At 38.4% G+C, this 20,896-nt stretch overlaps 1 protein-coding gene across 1 annotated transcript in view; it reads left to right on the top strand.

Annotated features, from left to right (window-relative positions):
• The window catches only part of SESN3 (sestrin 3), a 75,764-nt gene extending 56,793 nt beyond the window's left edge, over positions 1-18,971 (top strand). The window contains exons 7-10 of the mRNA XM_006744905.3: positions 5,251-5,369; positions 6,210-6,400; positions 9,104-9,248; positions 11,056-18,971. Coding sequence (XP_006744968.1) covers positions 5,251-5,369; positions 6,210-6,400; positions 9,104-9,248; positions 11,056-11,142 — 542 coding nt within the window. The 3' untranslated portion in view covers positions 11,143-18,971. The remainder of the gene's footprint in view (positions 1-5,250; positions 5,370-6,209; positions 6,401-9,103; positions 9,249-11,055) is intronic.
• The last annotated feature ends 1,925 nt before the right edge of the window (positions 18,972-20,896 follow it).

Genomic DNA, 20,896 nt, shown 5'->3' with positions numbered 1-20,896 from the left:
CAACTTTTTAGTTATGACTAAAAAAGATATTGAACACCACATAGTAAATGTTATTAAAATAGCCTTGGGGCGCCTGGGTGGCACAGTCGGTTGAGTGTCCGACTCTTGGTTTCGGCTCAGGTCATGATCTCAGGGTCATGAGATTGAGCCCCAAGTCGGGCTCTGAGCTCAATGGGGAGTCTGCTTGAGATTCTCTATCTCCCTCTCCCTGTGCCCCTCCCTCCACTCTCTTTCTCTCTCTCTCTAAAACAAATAAAATAAATCTTTTAAAAAAAAAATAGCATTGACTCAGTAGAAAGTTGAAACCCTCCAAAGTCACCAATCTACGTAACAGAGTTCCATTGGTTTAAGAAATGTCTCGTCTTAAGGCCAGTCAATCTCATAAATTCCGAGGGTAACTGATTGGGCCATAACTTGTTTGTTAATGTTAAACATAGCATTGACCAGTAGTTCTCAGAAGTTTTGCCAAGAAGAACAAAAACCCCTTTTATCATCTCCCCTGTGGTCTTTTTTATGAAAGATTTTATCCAACACATTGACTATATTAAGTTCTAGTTTCTTGGAGCTTCTAAGCAGCAGGAAATCCCAAATAAAGAAACTTGGTGTTTTAGTTATTGGCTTAATATCCATTCTACAAACATTTATTGAGTACCCTCTATAGTCTCAGCACTGTAGTAGGTATTAAGGTTTTCAAGCTAAATAAGACACGATTCCTGCCCTCTGAGAGCTCCCCTTGCTGGAGGGAGAGAAAGAATTTCAGTACATAGCAGAGTGTGAGCAGTATATGAACCTAGAAGAGGGCCCTGAATCCAGTCTCGGTGGGGAGAAGAGTGTGCACAAAAGGGGTCCTCGAGGAAGACTTCCTCCAACCATTGGGCTCTAAGTCTTCAAGACTCGAGTGCAGGGGAGTCAGGCAGTGGCTGGAGGACAGGGGAGTTGGTGGTAAACAATCAGCGGAGCCAAGGCACCCTGCTAAGGAAACAGGATGCTGGGCACAGGAACAAGTGGGCATAAATCATGAGGCAGGTAATGTCATCACATAAGCTGGTTAGGTAAACAGAGGCCTTATCATGATGACCTTTCTAGCCTTAAGGAGCATGCAGCCTGCCATATTTTGGACATTTTGAGCTAAGAGGTCTGTTAAACCTCCAGTCTGGAGATGTCTAGTACACTGCTTCTTAAACTTTGATTGCCTGTGAGTCACTGGGGAATCTTGCCGAAATGCAGATTCTGATTCAGTCACCTGGTCTAGGACCTGAGAGGCTACGTGGCTATCATTCCTCCAAGTGATGGCAGGGCCGCCAGTCTGCAAACCACCCTGCAGTAGTGAGGGCCTTGGCAGATGGTCTGAAGGTCAGGAGAGGCTTTTAAACTCCAGATGAAATTTTGGAAATTATTGCCATATGATTGGGAGTTAAAATAGGAAAGGTTGTTTATAAAGACCATCCAGAGGGAACACATGGGACAAAGGAAAATCATAAGCCTAGGGTGAACCTTCAAGGTAAACCAAGATTGTAAAATGTAAACGTTACTAACCTATTAAGGTTAGTAATATCTATTTGCTTTCAGACATTCATTTTTAAGAACTTCTCGAACATCACTAGAGCTTGAAGGATATAAATGTTTTATTTCTCTTAGTCGTTTTTTAATGTTGAAAATAGATTTTGTTGTTTTTTTTTTTAATCAAAGCTCTTCTGAGAGCTTCTTTTGTTTTGTTTTGTTTTGTTTATTAAGTAGACTCCATGCCCAGCATGGAGCCCAATGTGGGGCTTGAACTCACGACCCCAAGATCAAGACCTGAGCTGAGATCAAGAGTCGGACACACCTGACTGAGCCACCCAGGCGCCCCTTGAAAATATATTTTGGATCCCAGCCTCTACTTTCTTGGATCCTTGAGCAGGGACTCCTGCCTTATACAGTAGTGAATTTTGACTAGCAAGTCTTAGATCCTCACCAAAAATTATGTTCTAATTTTGACAGAAGAGGCTGTATCATTTGTAAATCAGTCAAGGAAATAAATCATTTCATTGTTTACTCTTAACCATTCCCAGTACTACATTTGCTGGTCACACAAAGGTAACAGAAAAACGACTTGGTAGAGTGGCTAACTGAGTCCTTTTTATAATCTTACCATGTTTTAAAATGGAAATAGAAATGTATTTTTTTCTGTAGTGAATTTTTTGATTTGACCCGTGTGATAAAGCATTCCAGATTCCATGTGGAGACTCTAAGAATAGCTTTTCAAACCTTTTGAAGAAAATAAACGTTTAAAATGTTCTACAGAGGTAGTATTCTATAGCTTGGTAACAGAGTTAACCAACTCTTATTCTTTTTGTTTTTCAAGTTAGAAAGCTGTTCCATTACTCTAGTAGAGTGTTTTCTATATTATGTTTGGGGCAGAGAAAGCAGCCAGTGTGCAAACTACTATTTCCTTTGAGTCCAGACTTTGAAATATTTGTTTAGATAGAATTAAAACTGGAGTTTTAGATTTGTTGGTCAGAGTACTGGTTTTAACTTCTTAAAATGAATTTGAAAAAAAAAGTATTTGTAGTTTGAGAGACCTTTGTACATTTCTTTCTGTGGACAAAATGGTCTAGAAAACAGGTCTTGATTGACTCCTAATTTTAAAATGAATAAATGAATATTATCCGTAGGATAAATTCTATCTTGTTTGATTCCAGTTACTCATTATTGTTTATTTTAAAATGTTTCCAAGTCATATGACAACTAGAAAATGTTTGTGGACAAATCAAAAACTAACATCAACATCAAATGAATCAGCTGTGTAATAGTCAACTTCAGAATTGGTATTTGCCCAGTGAAACCAACTGCTTGTGCAGTGTGGGTGGAGAGATCACATCAGGGCAGAAACTGTTGTGCAGACGTTAGTTCTCACTCACTGTTCTTGGTTTGATTTTACTTCACAGCCCACAAAACTCCTAGTTTTCCTAGCAGCCTCAGCAATCACTAACTATGTTTTCAATTTTTTTGCTTCATTTCTATTGATGAGTATGTGATGGACTGAATTAAGGAAGGCATAACCTCGTTGATAAACATGGAGAGACAAAGCATTGAAAATGCTGATTTCAAAGTATTTCCATTTACCCAAACACAGTCCTGCAGCCTGATGAGACAATGCAGTGGTCATGGGTTGGGCTAGCGATAAGCCCAAGATTTCGATTTAGAAAACTGAAAGTCACTTACAAGCTTCAGATCAAATTAAGTAGCTCAGTGTTTACAAGTTTTCCACACCATCCTAAACTAATTCACATTGTAGTTCTTACTGACAATACTGACGATGCTATTCGTAGCTTACAGTTTACTAATTTCTTAACAAGATATTTATTTTGCATTAATCAAACAAAAAATAGGTATTAAGCACATAGCATAGTACCTGGTATATATTAAGTACTCAACAGGGACACCTGGGTGGCTCAGTCAATGAAGCGTCTGCCTTTGGATCAGGTCACAATCCCGGGGTCCTGGGATGGAGTCCTGCATCGGGCTCTTTGCTCAGCGGGGAGTCTGCTTCTCCCTCTCCTGCGTGCCACTCCCCCTGCTTGCGCTCTCAATCTCTCTCTCTGACAAAAAAAAAAAAAAAAAAAAATACTCAACAAATGTCAGTCTCTTCGCGTTATGGGTAGTAAAGAAGTTAGGTAAGAATTTTAATATTTCCAAAGTTGGGTAGCCTGGATACTTCATCTTTCCTGCCATTATCGAGCACCCTGTTAGGCCATGGCAGTGACCTAAGGAAAGGTTAAAACCCTGTGAGGAAAGAATAATTATTGCTAGGATTTTCATGAAATAGCAAAGATTAAAGAGAATGAAGACACTACTAATTTACTACATCTTTTGGATGAATTACTATAATTGTACCTGTTCTTTTAAGCCTCTCAAGACTGTCCAGTTAAGAATTATAGTTTTTATGCCACCAAACTGTTTAAGTGGGGCACCTGGGTGGCTCAGTGGGTTAAGCGTCTGCCTTCAGCTCAGGTCATGATCTCAGGATCCTGGGATTGAGCTCCAAGTCGGGCTTCCCTGCTCAGCGAGGTGTCTGCCTCTCTCTCTCCCTATGACCCTCACCCCCACTCATGCTCTCTTTCTCTCTCTCTCTCAAATAAATAAATAAAATGTTAAAAATTGTTTTAAAAACTAATAGTTGTTTATTAATTATTAAGTATTGCATTTATTTGATATTGATTAAAATACTTAAGAAAATATTGTTCTTTGCATGGAAGGAGCTTTTTTTTTATTATTTTGGAAACAGTATGTTCATTTTCTAGAGTAGGAGGTAGTAAATAATGGTTGTTCATTCCCTTTCAGTGGTTGAAATGAGAAAAAGGTAATTATAAAGACAGACTGCCCTAAAAAAAAAAAAGTGAGTTAGAATTTTCTTTAAATGACAATCACATGCATTGGGCATTTAAAATTTTTCAGTGGTAAATTTTTAATATTATCAAGTATGCAGAAGTCAGCTGTCTTAAAAGATGGTTGTAGTCTTCCTATCTTCCTGAATGCCATATTTATAATATTCTGATCACAATCTCATTAGCACGTTGTTTTACTTCATACGTTGTATGCCTTTTTATTTCCATGTGCATAGAAAAGCGCACATAGGTTAGGCATAAAACTCAATGAATTTTCTCAAACTGACCCTTCCTGTTTAGCGCCCAAGTCAACTCAGAATAATGGTGGTACCCAGAAGGCCACTTTCTTCCCTGTCCCAATTCCCTTCCCAGGCCTTCTCCCTAAATGCCTCTTTGTGAGCTAAAAATGGACGAGATTGCACTAATTTTCAGCATGAACACATTCAGATGAAGCACCATGGAATTTTAACGAAATCTATCTTAACATTAAATTCCACTCAAGTGGTCTTTCACCTTCATCTCGTCTCTTTCCCCACATCCCACTTCATCGCGCAAGAGTTCAAAAAATGTTTAAGCTCTATACTCAAAGCCCTGTGCTATATTCCCCTTCTGAATAAGTAAAGCTAGTATATTGATTCTTTGCTGCTACTGCTTAGATATTTCAGTGTAGTCATGTTTTTGCCCAGACAAGTACAGTTAAAAGTTAAGATTGCCAGTATTTGGTAATGAAATTGAATTGAAATTGAATTCAAAACTTAAGCCAGGAAGTCAGTATTGTCACTTCAGAAATCCATGGAAAAGCTAAAAAGTGGGGGGAAATGGAGCAGTTTCATTGTTCTGTGCACAGTTTCCTTTATTCTAGATTGTTCATTATTGTCCTTAGATTTTGAAGATGACATGATTATAACATCTGATGTCTCCCGATATATTGAAGACCCTGGTTTTGGGTATGAGGACTTTGCCAGACGAGGAGAAGAACATTTGCCAACATTCCGAGCTCAGGTATATAAGACGCCTTTAATTCATAGAAACTAGAGAAGAAATACTGTCATTTTAACTGTGAAATGTTGAGATGTAAATACATTGACTTCTAAAGAAACTAATGGTCATTTTGATAGAGTCTGTAGATCTTTTTATGTAACCTAGTTTTTGGCCTAGTCTAATTTGATCTTCCAGTAGATGAATTATTATTTCAATGTTTCTCCCCTCTAAGAAGGCAAAAGGAAATGGTCTTACTCAGTTACTTGCATTATCACATAGTAATTGTACAATGTTCATACCTTTTTTTTTTTTTTTTGAGAGGAGCAGGGAGGAAATCAAGTGATAAAGTTACATTTATAATAAAATAGCATTTTGTAATAAGATCATATACCAGTAGTTATGGGCTTAAGGGCTACCCCACCAACCCCTAGAAAACAGAGCCACAGTAGTGATGTGGCTCCTAAAGAGAGTGGAAGTTTGAATTAAGACAGACTACTTTGCACTTGTTTCACTGATCTTCTAACTGTCACTGAGTAGGTTTGGTCACTGAGTAGGTTTGGTCACATAGGAATATTCTCAGATTTTCTGGGGTTCTTCCAGATAAGGGTGTAGTTAGCATAGTACCCAACCACAGGAGGTGGCCAGAGTTCATCACCAACATGTCAAACCATGGACCCCACTGAGGAAACTACATGGCACTTTGATCCATGAACCGATGTGAAGGGTTCTTAGTAAAGCTATCAACTTAGAATTATATTTGAAATATCTTCACTTACTTGCTTCAGTAGTTATATTTACTACAAACATGGAATTTAAATGGAGACTGCCCATTTTGTAACTGGATACAATTTCTTCTTTTAGGACTACACCTGGGAAAATCATGGGTTCTCCCTGGTGAACAGACTTTATTCTGACATTGGACATCTTCTTGATGAGAAGTTCCGCATGGTCTACAATCTCACCTATAACACTATGGCCACCCATGAGGATGTTGACACAACCACGCTGCGCAGAGCTTTATTTAACTATGTTCACTGTATGTTTGGAATCAGGTATGTTCATTGTCAAGACAGTTTTAAATGTTTCTAAATGAAAATTCTGGCACGAGTCTTGCTCCTGTCCTGTTTAGTGCTATATAGTACTGAGGAGAAAGTATTACATGTGGACTTCTGATTTTGAAAAATGACTTCCATTATATAGAAAAACATTTTTCCTTGTTTAACTGTTGGGAATCTTAGCATGTACCTATAAATACAGTAATGAGAATTTACTAAGGAGGGGGAAAAAATCAGTAATCATTGGGGGATACAATAGAATCAGACTCAATTTAAGAATCCTTCCTGGAAGAATTAGGCAGTTAAAAAACGTTTATTGTGCCCCTTTAGCTCACTGTGATAAATGACTGTTTGTTTGTTTATTTTTAAAGGAATGGTAATTAGGGTATAAATAAAACTAGGATAGATTGTGTCCTCATAAAGCTCACATAAGAACACTAAAATGAAACTATCAGTCAATATAAATTAATGGCCTCTAAATTTAGAAAATTGGCATTGAGAGGACAGTGAGTAAATGAGTGAATGAGATTGAATGATCTAATCAGGAAAGCTTTTTTGGGAGAATGTGCCTTTTTGAGCTGGGTTTTGAAGGCGTTTATGGAGATAAATTTGCAGAAAGAAAAAATTCCCAGTTATGAATACATTCAATTTGACTCTACTATATCCTTTCTAATGTAGTATCAGAAAGCCTTTATGGAATGGAATTGGAATTCAGTTTGCTAAGCAAAGTATTTTCTATAATTTTAATGTAAAAAAATTTTCCTGAAACCTCAACTAATAGTCCAGCATTCTACCTAGAAGACACTGTTATGATGGTAAATAGTTAACAATGCTATTTGCTCATTTACCATTCCAGACAATAAGTTAACACAGAATCATCACATTTTAAGACACGTATGCCGTAACTACCTAATTTAAGAAAAATAAATACTAGTAATTTAATTCAATTGTGATAAATTATGTTCAAGACAATACATGACAAATGTTATGGTGTCTATCTGTTGGATGCTACCAAATAAAGCTCATATAAGATCTTTGAATACTTAACTAAGCATATGTTTGGGTTAAAAATTAACTGAAAATATAGAAGAGAAATCCCACAATCTCCCACTACTGCATTTACCCTGCCGTTTGTCTCTGTGCCCATTGACTCTGCTCTCTCTTCTCTCTTGTGATGGATGAACTGTTATAGCCCTCTGGGCACAAACTCCCATTTCCTCTCATTTAAAGATCCCTATTCGAGGTAAAGAAAATGTGGTAGATAGATAGATAATATATTGTATATATGTATATGTACATATTGTATATATGCGTATGTATGTATGTGTATATACACACACAATGGAATATTACTCAGCCACAAAGAAGAATGAGATCTTGCTATTTGTGACAACATGGACAAACCTAGAAGGTATAATGCTAAGTGCAATAAGCCAGAGAAAGACAAGAACGGTATAACTTCACCTGTGGGTGGATCTAAAAAGCAAAACCAAGAAACAAACAGACTGATACAGAGAACAAACTGGTGGCTGTCGGGGGAGGGGAAGGAGAGGGCAAAATAGGTGAAGGAGATCAAGAGGTAAAAGTTCCAGTTATAAAATAGGTAAGTTATGGTGATAGAGTGTTTCAGTCCAGGGACTCTAGTCAGTAAGACTGTAGTAACTTTGTATGGTGACAGATGGTAACTACATTTGTGGGGAGCATTTTGTGAAGGATATTAATGTTGAATCACTGTGTCCTGCACCTATAACTAATATCATATTGTATGCCAACTTTAATTAAAAATAAAAGTTCCTCCTTCCAGGGGCACCTGGGTGGCTCAGTCAGTTAAGCGTCCAACTCTCGATCTCAGCTCTGGTCTCCACCTCAGGGTCGTGAGTTCAAGCCCCTAACTTAAAAAAAAAAAAAATTCTTTCTTTGTCTCTCCTGCAAAATCAACTTTACCCTCTTCACTGGATCTTTCCCATCAGTATACACACAATGCTGTGACTTCTCTCATCTTTAGAAAAAAATCCTCTCTTCATCCTTCTTTTCCTTCTGGCCGTTGCCTCGTCCTCCCGCTCCCACGCACAGCCCATCTCTTTGACGAAGTGTTGTCTGTTGGCTGTCACCGTTTTATCCCCCATTCCCTCTTGGACGCACTGCGGCACCACACCAACAGAAGCACTCTCGGCAAGGTTACCTGTGACCCCCGCGCGGCTGCTTCCGGGGCTCAGGGCTCAGTTCCTGTCGCATTTGATACGTCAGCAGCCTGGGACACAGTGGATCGCTCCCTCTGCCCCCCCTCCCCCCCACCTATGACTCGCGCCGCAGGGCTCTCCGCTGGTGCCTTCTCCTCAGATGGCAGCCTCGCCCCCTCCCTAAAACCACAGCTTCTCTTCTCACAGCCTCGTTTCCCTTTCCCTCCACGGCAGTGAACACCCCCAGCATATCACATGCTTGTCTATTTTTTTCCTTCCTTCTCCAGAAGGGTTGAAATTCCCTGAGACCGGGGATTTTTGTTTACTCTGTTCACCCGTGTATCACCGCTGCCTGGAAAGCTACACGAAAAGGACACGGCACCTAATAGGCACTCAGTAAATATTTGTGACAACAGTTAGTTAATGAGTTTTTGGTATCGAATTGCTAGACAATCAACGTCTCTTGATACCAACTTAGAAATCAGAAATTTTGATTTTGTCGTTTGTCTTTGGCTCGTAGGTATGATGACTATGATTACGGAGAAGTTAATCAATTACTTGAACGAAGCCTGAAGGTTTACATTAAGACGGTGACCTGCTATCCGGAGAGAACCACCAAGCGCATGTATGATAGTTACTGGCGTCAGTTCAAGCACTCAGAAAAGGTGTGTTTCGTGACTCGATGTTATAGACACCTTAGGCACGTGTTCAGTGTAGTTCGTAATGATCAGGAAAAATTACACAGGAAAATATTGATAAGTTAGTGCCATTAAAGAAAAGGAAGTGGCATCATCCGGCCGTCTTTTAAAAACGTGTTTAAATTCCAGTTTATTGAATATTAACTAAATTTTGGTTATATGTTTTGGCCAACATGGTGTGTACTGTACACGTGTAGCATCTGCCTTTGAACGGCTGGATCTGGAGATTGATATTTTTAAAGTACCTTTAGGAAAATGTCTACCATTCTCATGATTAATAAAAATCAAACCTAAGGAGATGTGTTGGGGGTGATTGTGCCAGGCCCAGAAGGTATCTCCGTTGAGAGATTAACTCTAGCCATTAGAGTTAACTTACTAGAACAATAGTTTTCTCATTCCAATTTGGTAATTTAGTATTTTGACGATACAATGCATGACCTTTGAGCCAAATGTATGCACCATTATCTAAGAATATTTCTTTGGATGAAATATATAGGAATCGTTATTTAAGACCTAGTAAATGTTAAGGATCTTTACCAACATTGTAGTGTAAAAACTGGCCTTAAAGCCTAGGTCTTTTTGACCTGTACGTCCAAGACTCTTCATTTATACCACAGTTTCCAAGCTTTTGAGAGTAAGAAAATCTCTTTAGGGTCTTAGTATTCACTAATTAATTCTATGATCTTAGCAGAGAATGTTATGGCCTCCAAACCTAACTGATTTTTGGAAGTCTTAGAGCCAATCACACATCAGATAAATACCCATTTTACTGCCCGCATCTCTTCTCGATGGATCTTTATACCCTGTTCACATGTTTGCATTAGATTTTCTTCCTTTACTAAGTTGTATCTAGAAATTCTCTTTACTCATCAAGAGAATATGTCTAACAGTATATCTAACCTGTAGAGGTTATCAAAATAAATGTAATATCAAAAACATTTCTCTGTAGTAAGTTTCGAAAATATGTGGGTATTAATTTTAACCTATCAGCTGAGGTATATCTCCCCTAAAACTTAGAGGCTTGTTCACAGTTGTATCTGAAATACTCCAGGGAAGCTATGCCTGTCTAACAAGGACCAGACACTAATTACAAACTGCTTTCGGCTTCAGGTTTTCACCTTAGTATCTTTCAAGTACACAGTAAGAAATGTTTTTAAAAGCTTTCCAAGGAGTGAACATAGGCTCTAATGAATGTAGAGCTGATTTTTAGCCCTATAAGATTTGACAACTGGAAGAAAGTATCACTTGCAGGAAAGTTGTCATTTATAAAAATATTTTTAAAAAGTTATTGCATAGGGGCGCCTGGGTGGCTCAGTCGTTAAGCGTCTGCCTTCCACTCAGGTCATGATCCCAGGGTCCTGGGATCGAGCCCCACATCGAGTTCCCTGTTACGCAGGAAGCCTGCTTCTCCCTCTTACACTCCCCCTGCTTGTGTTCCCTCTCTCGCTGTTGCTCTCTCTGTGTCAAATAAATAAAATCTTTAAAAAAAAAAAAAAGTTATTGCATAATCCAGAAGATTGATTGGCTTTACCTAACATATATTCTGACATAATGATTGGTATTTTCCAGGCTTTTAGAGGTCATTTTTACTGCTCACAAGACCCATTTCTTTTTTACAGACAGTTTTGTGAATGAGTGTTAAGTCATTTACACGCATAGATACGCCTGTACGTGTGATAAACCTTTGTGAATGTATGATATGTTAAAAAAAAAAAAGTAAGTTTTTTCCAATTGTTTATACTGGTCACTAAGGAGATAACATTTTCATTTCTAGGTTCACGTAAATCTACTTTTAATGGAAGCACGGATGCAAGCTGAACTACTTTATGCGCTTCGTGCCATAACTCGGCATTTGACCTGAAGCATCATCACCCAGCGAAAATGTCCTATGTGTGTAAAGACCTTTTCACACAAGATATACATCAGAAGCTGTTTGTGATGTAGCATCAAAAATTATTCAATTCTCTAGTGTCAAAGTTTAGCCGTTCTTTTTGGCGGCTGTAATGTGCAATGATGTGTTTTATTTTTCTTGATGCTTAACATTACTAACAATTGCAAAAATAATACTGAGGAGCACTACTTTGCATTGTTTCATAGTTGGATTTTTTGGATACTGATCATAAATCATGAACCTGGTTTATTAATGCTTAACTTCAGCGCTTTTGGGTTTGTATGTATGTGTATTCTTTTCTTTTCCTTCCTTTTTTTTTTTTTAAATAAGGAAAAGCGCTTACAATCTGCTCAAGCAATTGTTTTTCAGATATTGGAAATACAGCACAGAATGACCTCCTCTGGCCATTCTAAACTTTTAATGTTGTGTCCTAAATCTGGTGGAGGAAAAGCATGCGCTGTTGAACTAAGCTGCTCACAGGACACATATCTGTGTCCCCAGGAGATTATTTGTCAGGCACTGTTTGTGGTTTTTTTGTTTGTTTTTGTTTTTGTTTTGTTTTTTTTACTGCTATTGGCGATAACGTGAAATGTGATACAGCCATTGTCCATAATTTAATGTGAAATTAATCATGATGAATTCTATAGCATGCTACTGAAATGCCAAATTCAGCTGTTTTCTTTCTCTTCTGAAACAGAAGTTTCCGTTTTCCTTATCAGATGTATATATGAAAAGTGAAATTATGCACAATCCTTTCTATCACTGACAGCCATCCTCAGTCACCGGAATAATCAGTGCTCACAGGGCTGCTCACAGTTCATTCAGTCGGCACATACAAGCCTGTACCCACACATGACTGACCAAAAAGTTTCTTTGCACATTTTTCTTTTCTCATAGTGTTTTCTATATTGCAGTAAGCAGAGGAAGGTTAATATACTTGTATTTTTTCCTGGTAGGCCTTTAGAACTTCTTTCCCATGATTTTTCTTCTAATGGGTTGAACAGTTGAATATTCAAAGGTAAAAATTTTGTTTCTATGCATTAATGTGATTGAACAGCAACAACAACAAAAAAAGTGCAATATGTTGGAAAAAATACTCCACTGAACTTTCCCCCCATTATGTCATTGCAGAAGTGTCCTTTTGAACAGAGCCATAAAGAAATTTTGTTCCGATTTCTTTATCGCACAAGGCTTTTGCCTTACTGGGGTTGAACAATATTCTTTTCCTAATGCCAAAGCACCCCCTTCCCCAGGAAAAAAAAAAAAATCTCTTTGGACAACTGGTTTTAAAAAGATATCAAGTCTTAGGGGAGGAATAAGCATCCAAAAAGTCACATTTTTGCATTGGTTTATGTTGCTTGATTAGACTATCTTCACAGAGCACAACATTATGTGTTTATAGCTTTAATTTGTATTGTGTTAATGAACCAGTGAAGTGCCTAAAGAGATGCTTACAGCTATCCAGTAGGACACGAACTGCCCTGCTTAAACACTTTTTGGTTAATTAAGGGTGACTTGAATTTTAAACATGCTAATTTTTTAAAAACCGCTCCATTTGTTCATAGTAAATAATAGCGTCAAAATTCTCCATTAGAGTTCCCACAAAGATTTCATCTTAGACTTACTTCCTTACTTGTCATATAGGAGTTTTCTCTCATGAAAGAAACGTGGACACGTGTTTTATTAGATCATTTTGCCCTTCCATTCATCATCCTTTTCTGGTACAACATGTTAGGTTGCTTTCTTTTAGATTTTGTTCCAGATAAGAAAACAGAAAGATGACTGTAAGCCTACTAATATGAGGTGGTTCTGCATTTTTAGATCCCAGGATCTCATTTGAAATCTTCCACGTGAGGAAAAATTTACTAATATTTTTTAAGACAGGGTGGTTTACTTAAAGATACTATTCAGAGAATTCATGCCAGATCTCTTCTGTTTAATTGCATATACCATATGCTGATTTTACTCGACATCACATTATACAGATATGTATTAACTGCAAGGAAAGTAGGAAAATGACAAGACATGGACGATAGCATAAATGTTCATTTGACTTCCCTAACCTTAGAACTTTCAAGTTGAGGATATCTTTTATTCCTGACATCTGGGTTTGGTTTTTTTGTTTTGTTTCCTTTTCTTTTCCTACAATCCTTTCAGTTAATAGCCCTATATTGTTGTGCATGTGACCTGTGTTACAGGATTAAAAATGATCTTTATAAATGGAAAAGGAGGAGAAATTCTCACAGAACACCATATGAGCTTTAGACCAAAAGGGGAAACAAGGTGTAAGTAACTAAAATGGCCACTTAGTTTTTGTCTTTTATTTTTTTACCCCAGAAATGTAAGTAGTTGGAGTTTGGGTTTTGGAAATATTAGTGCCTTTACTAGATCTCTTTTCTAGCGAAGTTTCTTTTTAGCTCAGCATTGATCTATCTCATCAGTAATCAGGAACATAAGTTGACTTGGACCTATAAACAAAGACAAAACAATGTATTTATGAACCTCAGTGAACCAGCTTAGAAAAATTGACTTCCAGAGGTGCTAGAGCACCTTCTGAGCTACAGCATGCGCAGCCTTCCAGGGTGTGAATACCATTTTACGGCAAGTTTGCTGGGAACGTTCTCTGACGCAAACTTGAAATTCTGATGTGGTTTTCCAGGGTGGTATTTTTTCAGAGTATTGAATTTACTATGTAGTAATTTATAGTATAGCTTTTTATATTAAAATGTGATATTTTTAAAAGAGATATCTGGTTCAATTGGTGTAATGACGTGATTACACGATATGCTAACCTACACCTTGGGGCTCACATTGTGCCAAACTTTAAATGTGCAAGTGTACTTGGAAAAAAAAAAAAAAAAAGCACATGCGAATGTGAATTCTCTGACTTCATCGCTTATCATGTTAAAATTAGTCTAACAACCCACTGATGTATATGCTTGATTGATGTCTATTTACTTCCCAGCTTCGGTTGTAATTCATAATTTCTCAGATCACCGTAGGAAATACCTGAATACTCTCCCATCGGAAGGTGACTCTGTTCTGTAAGCCAATCGCTTGACTGTGGGAGTGGCCCAGCAGCCGCCCCACTTGATCCTTCAGATTAGGCCCCCTCAGGTGGACTTGTGATAACCAGTGGAAAAGAGGCTTTCTGAGATGAGACCGCTCATTACCTTCTTTACCTTTTTGAACCACGTATGTTGTCTCAGTCTCAGGAAGACTCTTCGTCCCATCCGGGGTACTTTTACCATAAAAGATGGCTAATGTGGAATCCGGGCCATGGCCTTGGCCTCTGATTATGGCTTTAAACCCAGATAATGGCAGAGCGATGCAGGGCTGTTTTAGAACAGAAAACTCAGTGGAAGCTTTATATTAAGACCATATTTGAACCAGAGCCCCTATTTTAATTGTGTTATAAAGTCTCCCAAAGTTCTTAAACTCTTCTAAAGACTAAATAACATTATTCCAGAGCAGTTTTTTTCCTTTTCCACCTTATAGAGTTTTTTAATCCAAAATCTTAGATTTTTAGGCCACAGCAAAATAAAATGATTGGCAAAAAAATTAAAAATCTATACTTAAAAACAGTTCACCACTTTAGTGCAGAGTGCATGCATATATGACCGTAAGATTCTTTTAAACTCTTAAAGACAGTTCATCAGGGAAAAAAAAATAAATTTCAGTGCATGTGATATAAATGATTTGCACTGTGATAGTAAAATGAGGTTTTTGTTTTGTTTGTGTTGTGTTTTGAAGACAGTTCGAAATCATTCCTCTGAAAGGCAAGATCTTAAACTCTTGTCTTTATCTAATAGACTTTTTCTTCTTTTCTGCAAATAGGCGGTCTTACATGGAGTAAAAAGTAGGCAACAGTAATGCTATATGAACAGTATCTGAAATTTTCTTGGTGGTATAATTCCACAGCACCCTGAGAGACATGCGGCCCCTTGGTTCAGATCGAGTGTGAAGTTACTTAATTTGTATCATCGGAACCCACTCTGGGTGGCCGTCCTCTTCATCTGTGTTTCCCTACTGTATCCCTCTGGAGACTGAGAATCAAATTATGGAGTCTTTCCTCAGAACAGTACTGTACCATGAATGTATCCCTCTCAGTCACCGGAACTTAAATGCCCTGGTGTGTGGAGCTGATTTCCATGCTAAATTTGGCTTAGTGAGCAGTGTCCACTCAGGTGAGACCTAGAACAAAAACAGCTGGGGTGAAATGGATCCTAGAGGCAGAGGCAGAGAGAGCTCTGTGAGGAAGGAAAAGGTTTCCCAAGGACACGTGCAACATTACTCTGAGCGTGGCCGTCCTCAGCATCGCACACCTAGTATCAAGGAACCTTCCCCTGTGGGAGTTCTGACCTACATTCAGTCCACCCTTTCCTGCCTGCTTTCTTTCCCCCAAGTGCCTCAGCCTTCTACACGCTTGCTGTCCTCAGCCTTCTACATGCTTGCATCCCTCAGCCCGTGTTGGTCTGCAGGTCTTTTCACCATCCAAACATCACCAGCCACCTGCTGATAGTCACCAGCATTTACTTTTCTGAGTTACTTTTTCTCCGAACTCATTAGGAATATGACTTTGTCCCAGCTCCCCGAAATCCCTCAACCATCCAGCTACATTTTGGCTAACCTTTGCCCTGGACACCCTACCAGATATTATGCAGCACTGAGTGGAATCCTGTCCATCCCATACTCTTCTACCCTTTCCCAGCTGCCAAAATATCTTGCTGTCCTCTACCTCATCCCCAAAGAGCCTATAAATTCAGAGTATCCAACCTTTTCATGGATTCACTCTCTCTTGTTCAGTAATGCTACTTCCATATTTTAATAAATCGTAGAAGATTTTTGCCTTCTATCAAAGTAGAAGTCTTTATATTTATACATGATACGGAAATGGAACTATTTCTATCATGCAGAACTTAGCATTTAGCAGGATTTTAACGTGATTGAGTTACCATCCTAACCTGGATCTCTATTAGGGAATAAATAGTGGTGTCAGTCCAAGTAATTTGAATGTAAATTTAAAATTCTCTAGCAATTCAGATTGATCCGTAACCCTTCAGTGGAACAGGAGATTTCTGGCATATAAATGGGTGGTGTTTCAGATACTTGTTTGATTGTTGTTGCTTGGGCCTTGAAACACAGTTCTAATAGAAAGACATATGATAAAAGGTGTTTAGGTGGTCCCAATGGATCACACAAGCCCATTTGATATATAACATAGATAAAATACCACAAAATTGGTACATAAGAGTTTGGACAAGCTTTCCCGGGTCAGACTAAGCTGCTCACCGCCTTTCTTACCCTGCTGTCATGGGGGGTCGGGGGGGAAGTACTATTTGATGAAAAAGGAATGCACTGACTTTGTAGTCTGTCTTCCCCTGCCTGCATTTCAGGTATACCCAGACTTTCCCATTAAGGAACAAGTGCACAGAGGAGGAAGAAGCAAGTTCTTCCTCTCCAGCCAGTGAGCGCTCTGTGTCGTTCATGGATGGAAACTCTGTCAGGTTTCTAACGTGGGGCGTGTTGCTCTACCGATGGTTGTCTGACCTGAGGATGACCCACCCTGCTTAGAAGTAGAGATTATTACAATCTGTGGTGGTATTCGAATGCTTTGCATTCTGTTCATGAGCAACCCAGCCTGACAGCAGAGTCTAGGAAAATGCCTTTAGCGGCCCAGGAGTGAATTGATGCCTCGTTAAGAAATGAGGCAATAGTAGATGCTGAAGGAATGGTTTTTACTAAATCATATGTCATGAAGTGTTCATTCTAGCTTTAAGTTAATTATGACTGCACCGCCATGAAGTAGAGAATTGAAAAAGGAAAAATGGGGGCAGGGGAAGGAATATCTGATTTTTTTCCCAATGCTTGTGGAAATCTTCGAGATAATGAAACACACCCTATAAAATAGCCTTTAGAACAAACACACCATTCTACTTATAGCTGATAGGACAACATCAAACATTAGTAAGTATAAGTATGATAAATAGAATTTTTGGTATATAAATTTTGCTAAAACAGTCTATTTTTCTTGTACCCCTCGGTTGAACCTCTTAAAAATGAATGTATAATTTCCACAGAAAGATTATCAAAGGGGGATAGAACCTCTGGTCTTTAATGCTCAAGTATTGCCCATGACTTCTGATTAGCTGTGTGCATTATGACACTCAGCAAATGAAAGTGGCTATACATCTCTTTCTTAAATTAATCCACCTTTACAAATTTCCACCGACTTCCAAATCTCATAAGGAAGGATCAAAAGGAAGGATAAAGGAAACCTATCAGTTGGGTAGGAAAATGTTTCCTTTGTGATGTTGAGAGACTTGTTTTCTCCTTTCTGAATTTCATGAGTTCTCTAGAAGGAAAGGCAAGAGTTCAGTGTGCCCTTGTTCATCAAGGAAAGCGAGCCAAACTCTCTTATCTAGTGCACATTTTCTTTGCATCCATAGATGTTCTCTGGAAAGAAAATACGATTTTTCCCTTCCTCTTTCTCTTCACATCTACTCTTTTCAGCTCAAAATAAGATAGACACAGGAAGCAAACCAAGCCAGTTTGGCATCTTCTCCATGCCCAATAGAATAGTCCCATCACGTGCACAGTCTGAGCAAGGTGAGAAAGTACCCCATCAGGTCAACTTGGAACATGGCCTTGCTCCTCGGATTAGCTCCTTCAAACCTGAAAATAACTTTCCTGGTCATGGAAGAACTGGATGTATCCTTTAGCTTATGAAATAGGATTTGAACTTGAAATCTCTTTTTAAAAAAAAAAAAAAAAAATCCTGATTTTGCAGGGCAGCTACATGATGAATGTATATATTAAGACTTTGTAGCTGAATTGCACATGAAATCAGATTGCCAACTTCTTGACTTTCAATTTTAGACATCATTTTATCCTTCAGTTGTGAGCGATATATGTAGCATGCTGTGAAATGTCTATTATAGTTCTTTAATTCATCAGTATTAATACAGATTTATCTTTTGCGTTCCTTGGTACTTTTTATTCAATGTAATCAGAAGCTGTGATGTTTTGCCTTTGTAGTCCTGTGCTTTGTTACTGTAATTTTTTTTTACGAAGCACGTGACTTTGGACTAATGTGAGGCAGATGACATGATATTTAAGACTGCTATATATATCAGTCTTACTATATAAGATTTTTCAATTAGAATAAGCTTTTATCAAATAGATCATTGATGCAATTTAGGTTTCACACAGTTTTCAGCGTCAAACAGCGGTCCTATATTTATAGTTTCAATTCTGAAAATAGCAGACTTGATAAACAGCCACTTTAAACTCATTCTGGCAAACCAGACCCTGCTCTAGATGTAGTAGTCTAAGGTAGTTAACCATATAAGCCTTTTCAACTATTATGCCCTCCACGGGAGTCAGCAGTTAAGGAGATTATAGAACCCATGAAAGCTTTTTGTATGTATAAGTAGGTTTTATTTTTCTTATGTTGCTGATTTTACAATTCTGACTAAAGCTGACCTGAATGGATCAGTTTATGTGTAATATTCTAGTGCTTTAATGGCTTTTTTTTTTTTGGAGGGATGGGTAATATTATTTGAACAGATGCAGAAGGAACTGTTAGTGGGTCAAGACAAACACATTTGAAATAAAGGAACTGTGTTTAAACATGTTAACAACAATTCATAACTGCACTTTTTATGACATTTTGAAAATCTATTTATAGGTACAGAACAATGGGTTTTGTTAAACTGTATCACATTTATACTTGCAGAAATTTATTTCATTGTTATTAGTAGGAATTTTATTGGTTCAATAAAATTGGCAAAACTGAACCCTGACTGTTTTCTTTTATATATATTTATATTTACATTGGCGAAGCATTCTTGCCTAGGTTCATTTCTGCTCGATGATTGAGACGTGCTTTCAGAAAGACATCAGAACTATGTCTTTTTTTTTCTTTATTCCCAACCCACAGTTTTTTGGTTACATTTCTTATAATCACTTGATATTGCATTAATGGAATATTGCAATAGCATAAGTGGTGCAAAATATATAATTATTGCTACCTTTTAAAATGTCCATTGTGATCACAGCAAGAGGCACGTTAATTTCACTATTGTCTCTTGTTAGCCAAACCGGGAATGTAGGATGGGAAAGGGGCATTGAACCTGGGGTCAGAGCCTGGCTTCAAAAACTTTTTCTTCACATTCTAATACTAGCTTTGTGACCTTAGAAGTGATTTAATCTCTGGGAACCTTGATTTCCACACCACAATCTGAGGGGAAGAATACCTTCTGGACTTGGTTGAGAATGAGGTGAAATGTAATCACGTATTTGAAGTATACGGTGGCAGGTTTCAAAGGCTAAATGAGAAAGCCTGATGACAGTGTTGTTGCTAATTGAAATAAAGAGGTGGGAAGGACAACAGACAGGGAAGGAGAGGTTATACACGTGTAATGGGCAGTGATGATAGGTCTCAAGTAGATATGGAAGACAGGCTTTTGGAAAGCTACAGAGCATGTGTAAAGCCTTTCATGCAAGGTTTTCCAAGGCAAGTCCTAATTTTGATTTATGCTGATTACATAAAAATTCGTGTCAAAGGCGAGAGCTCTCCCTTTGTGCCACGTGTCCAGCCGTCCACGGACGATCGGCAGAAACCAGCTCCTTGCCGATGAGAGTCTGTCTCTTTCAATAATATGCAACGTCTGGGGGAGAAGAAGGGGACATATCCGGCCAACGCAGCAACCCAGCCCTTCCTCAGGACCTCCCCCAATTCAGAATCCCCCTTTTTGACACTGGCTCCCTGGGAATTTATTAACAACTCTGAACCATTTTTAAAAGTGAAATAAAAGTCCAGGTGCATGTGTGAGCCTGGTCCTTTCACATACATGATCTTATTTACTCCTCAGGGTAACTTGGGAAAGAATCGTTACCTCCATCTTACAGGTGAGGAAGTTGAGTCTCAGAAAGATTTGCCCAGTGAGGGCAACTCTTCTTTTGAACTCGTCTTTCTTTTTTTTTTTTTTTTTTTTAAAGATTTTATTTATTTGAGAGAGAGAATGAGATAGAGAGAGAGAGCATGAGAGGGGGGAGGGTCAGAGAGAGAGGCAGACTCCCTGATGAGCAGGGAGCCCGACGTGGGACTCGATCCCGGGACTCCAGGATCATGACCTGAGCCGAAGGCAGTCGCTTAACCAACTGAGCCACCCAGGCGCCCTGAACTCGTCTTTCTAATACCACTTCCTATACTGAACTTCCCTACCTTAATTCAGCCTAAGTTTCTTGCGTGATAGTGTAAATACTATCAACATGACATTTTACTTAGAAAGTTAAAGGATAGTCTATGCTCCAAACAAGAGGTTAGATAACTTTCCTCTCCTGCTAACTTGCAACTTTTTTAATTTTAAAAAATCGGGTTTTTTTTTCCTCCAGTCGTGTAGGGGCACTTCAATTTAAAAGATGGTCCCCTCGGGGAAGGTTCCCAGACCAATGATATCAAATCAGTACCTGTAAATTTAACGGCTAAGAATTTCTCCCAAGAGAACAACAAGCCTGATCTAAAGAAGACTCAGGAAAGCTTAAAACTATATTACATTTCTGCTTTTAGCACCATTCCACTATATGGTGGAAGTTACCAATTCAAAGTCATAGATGCCCTGGGTATTTACCCCAAAGATAGAAATGTAGTGATACGAAGGGGTACATGCACCCCAATGTTTATAGCAGCAATGTCCACAATAGCCAAACTATGGAAAGA

Source organism: Leptonychotes weddellii, chromosome 11 (assembly GCF_054177405.1).
Source record: "Leptonychotes weddellii isolate Sample4059 chromosome 11, ASM5417740v2, whole genome shotgun sequence".
Lineage (NCBI taxonomy): Eukaryota > Metazoa > Chordata > Mammalia > Carnivora > Phocidae > Leptonychotes > Leptonychotes weddellii.
Note: the sequence above shows the minus strand (reverse complement) of the source record. Positions and strands in the feature narration are given on the sequence as shown.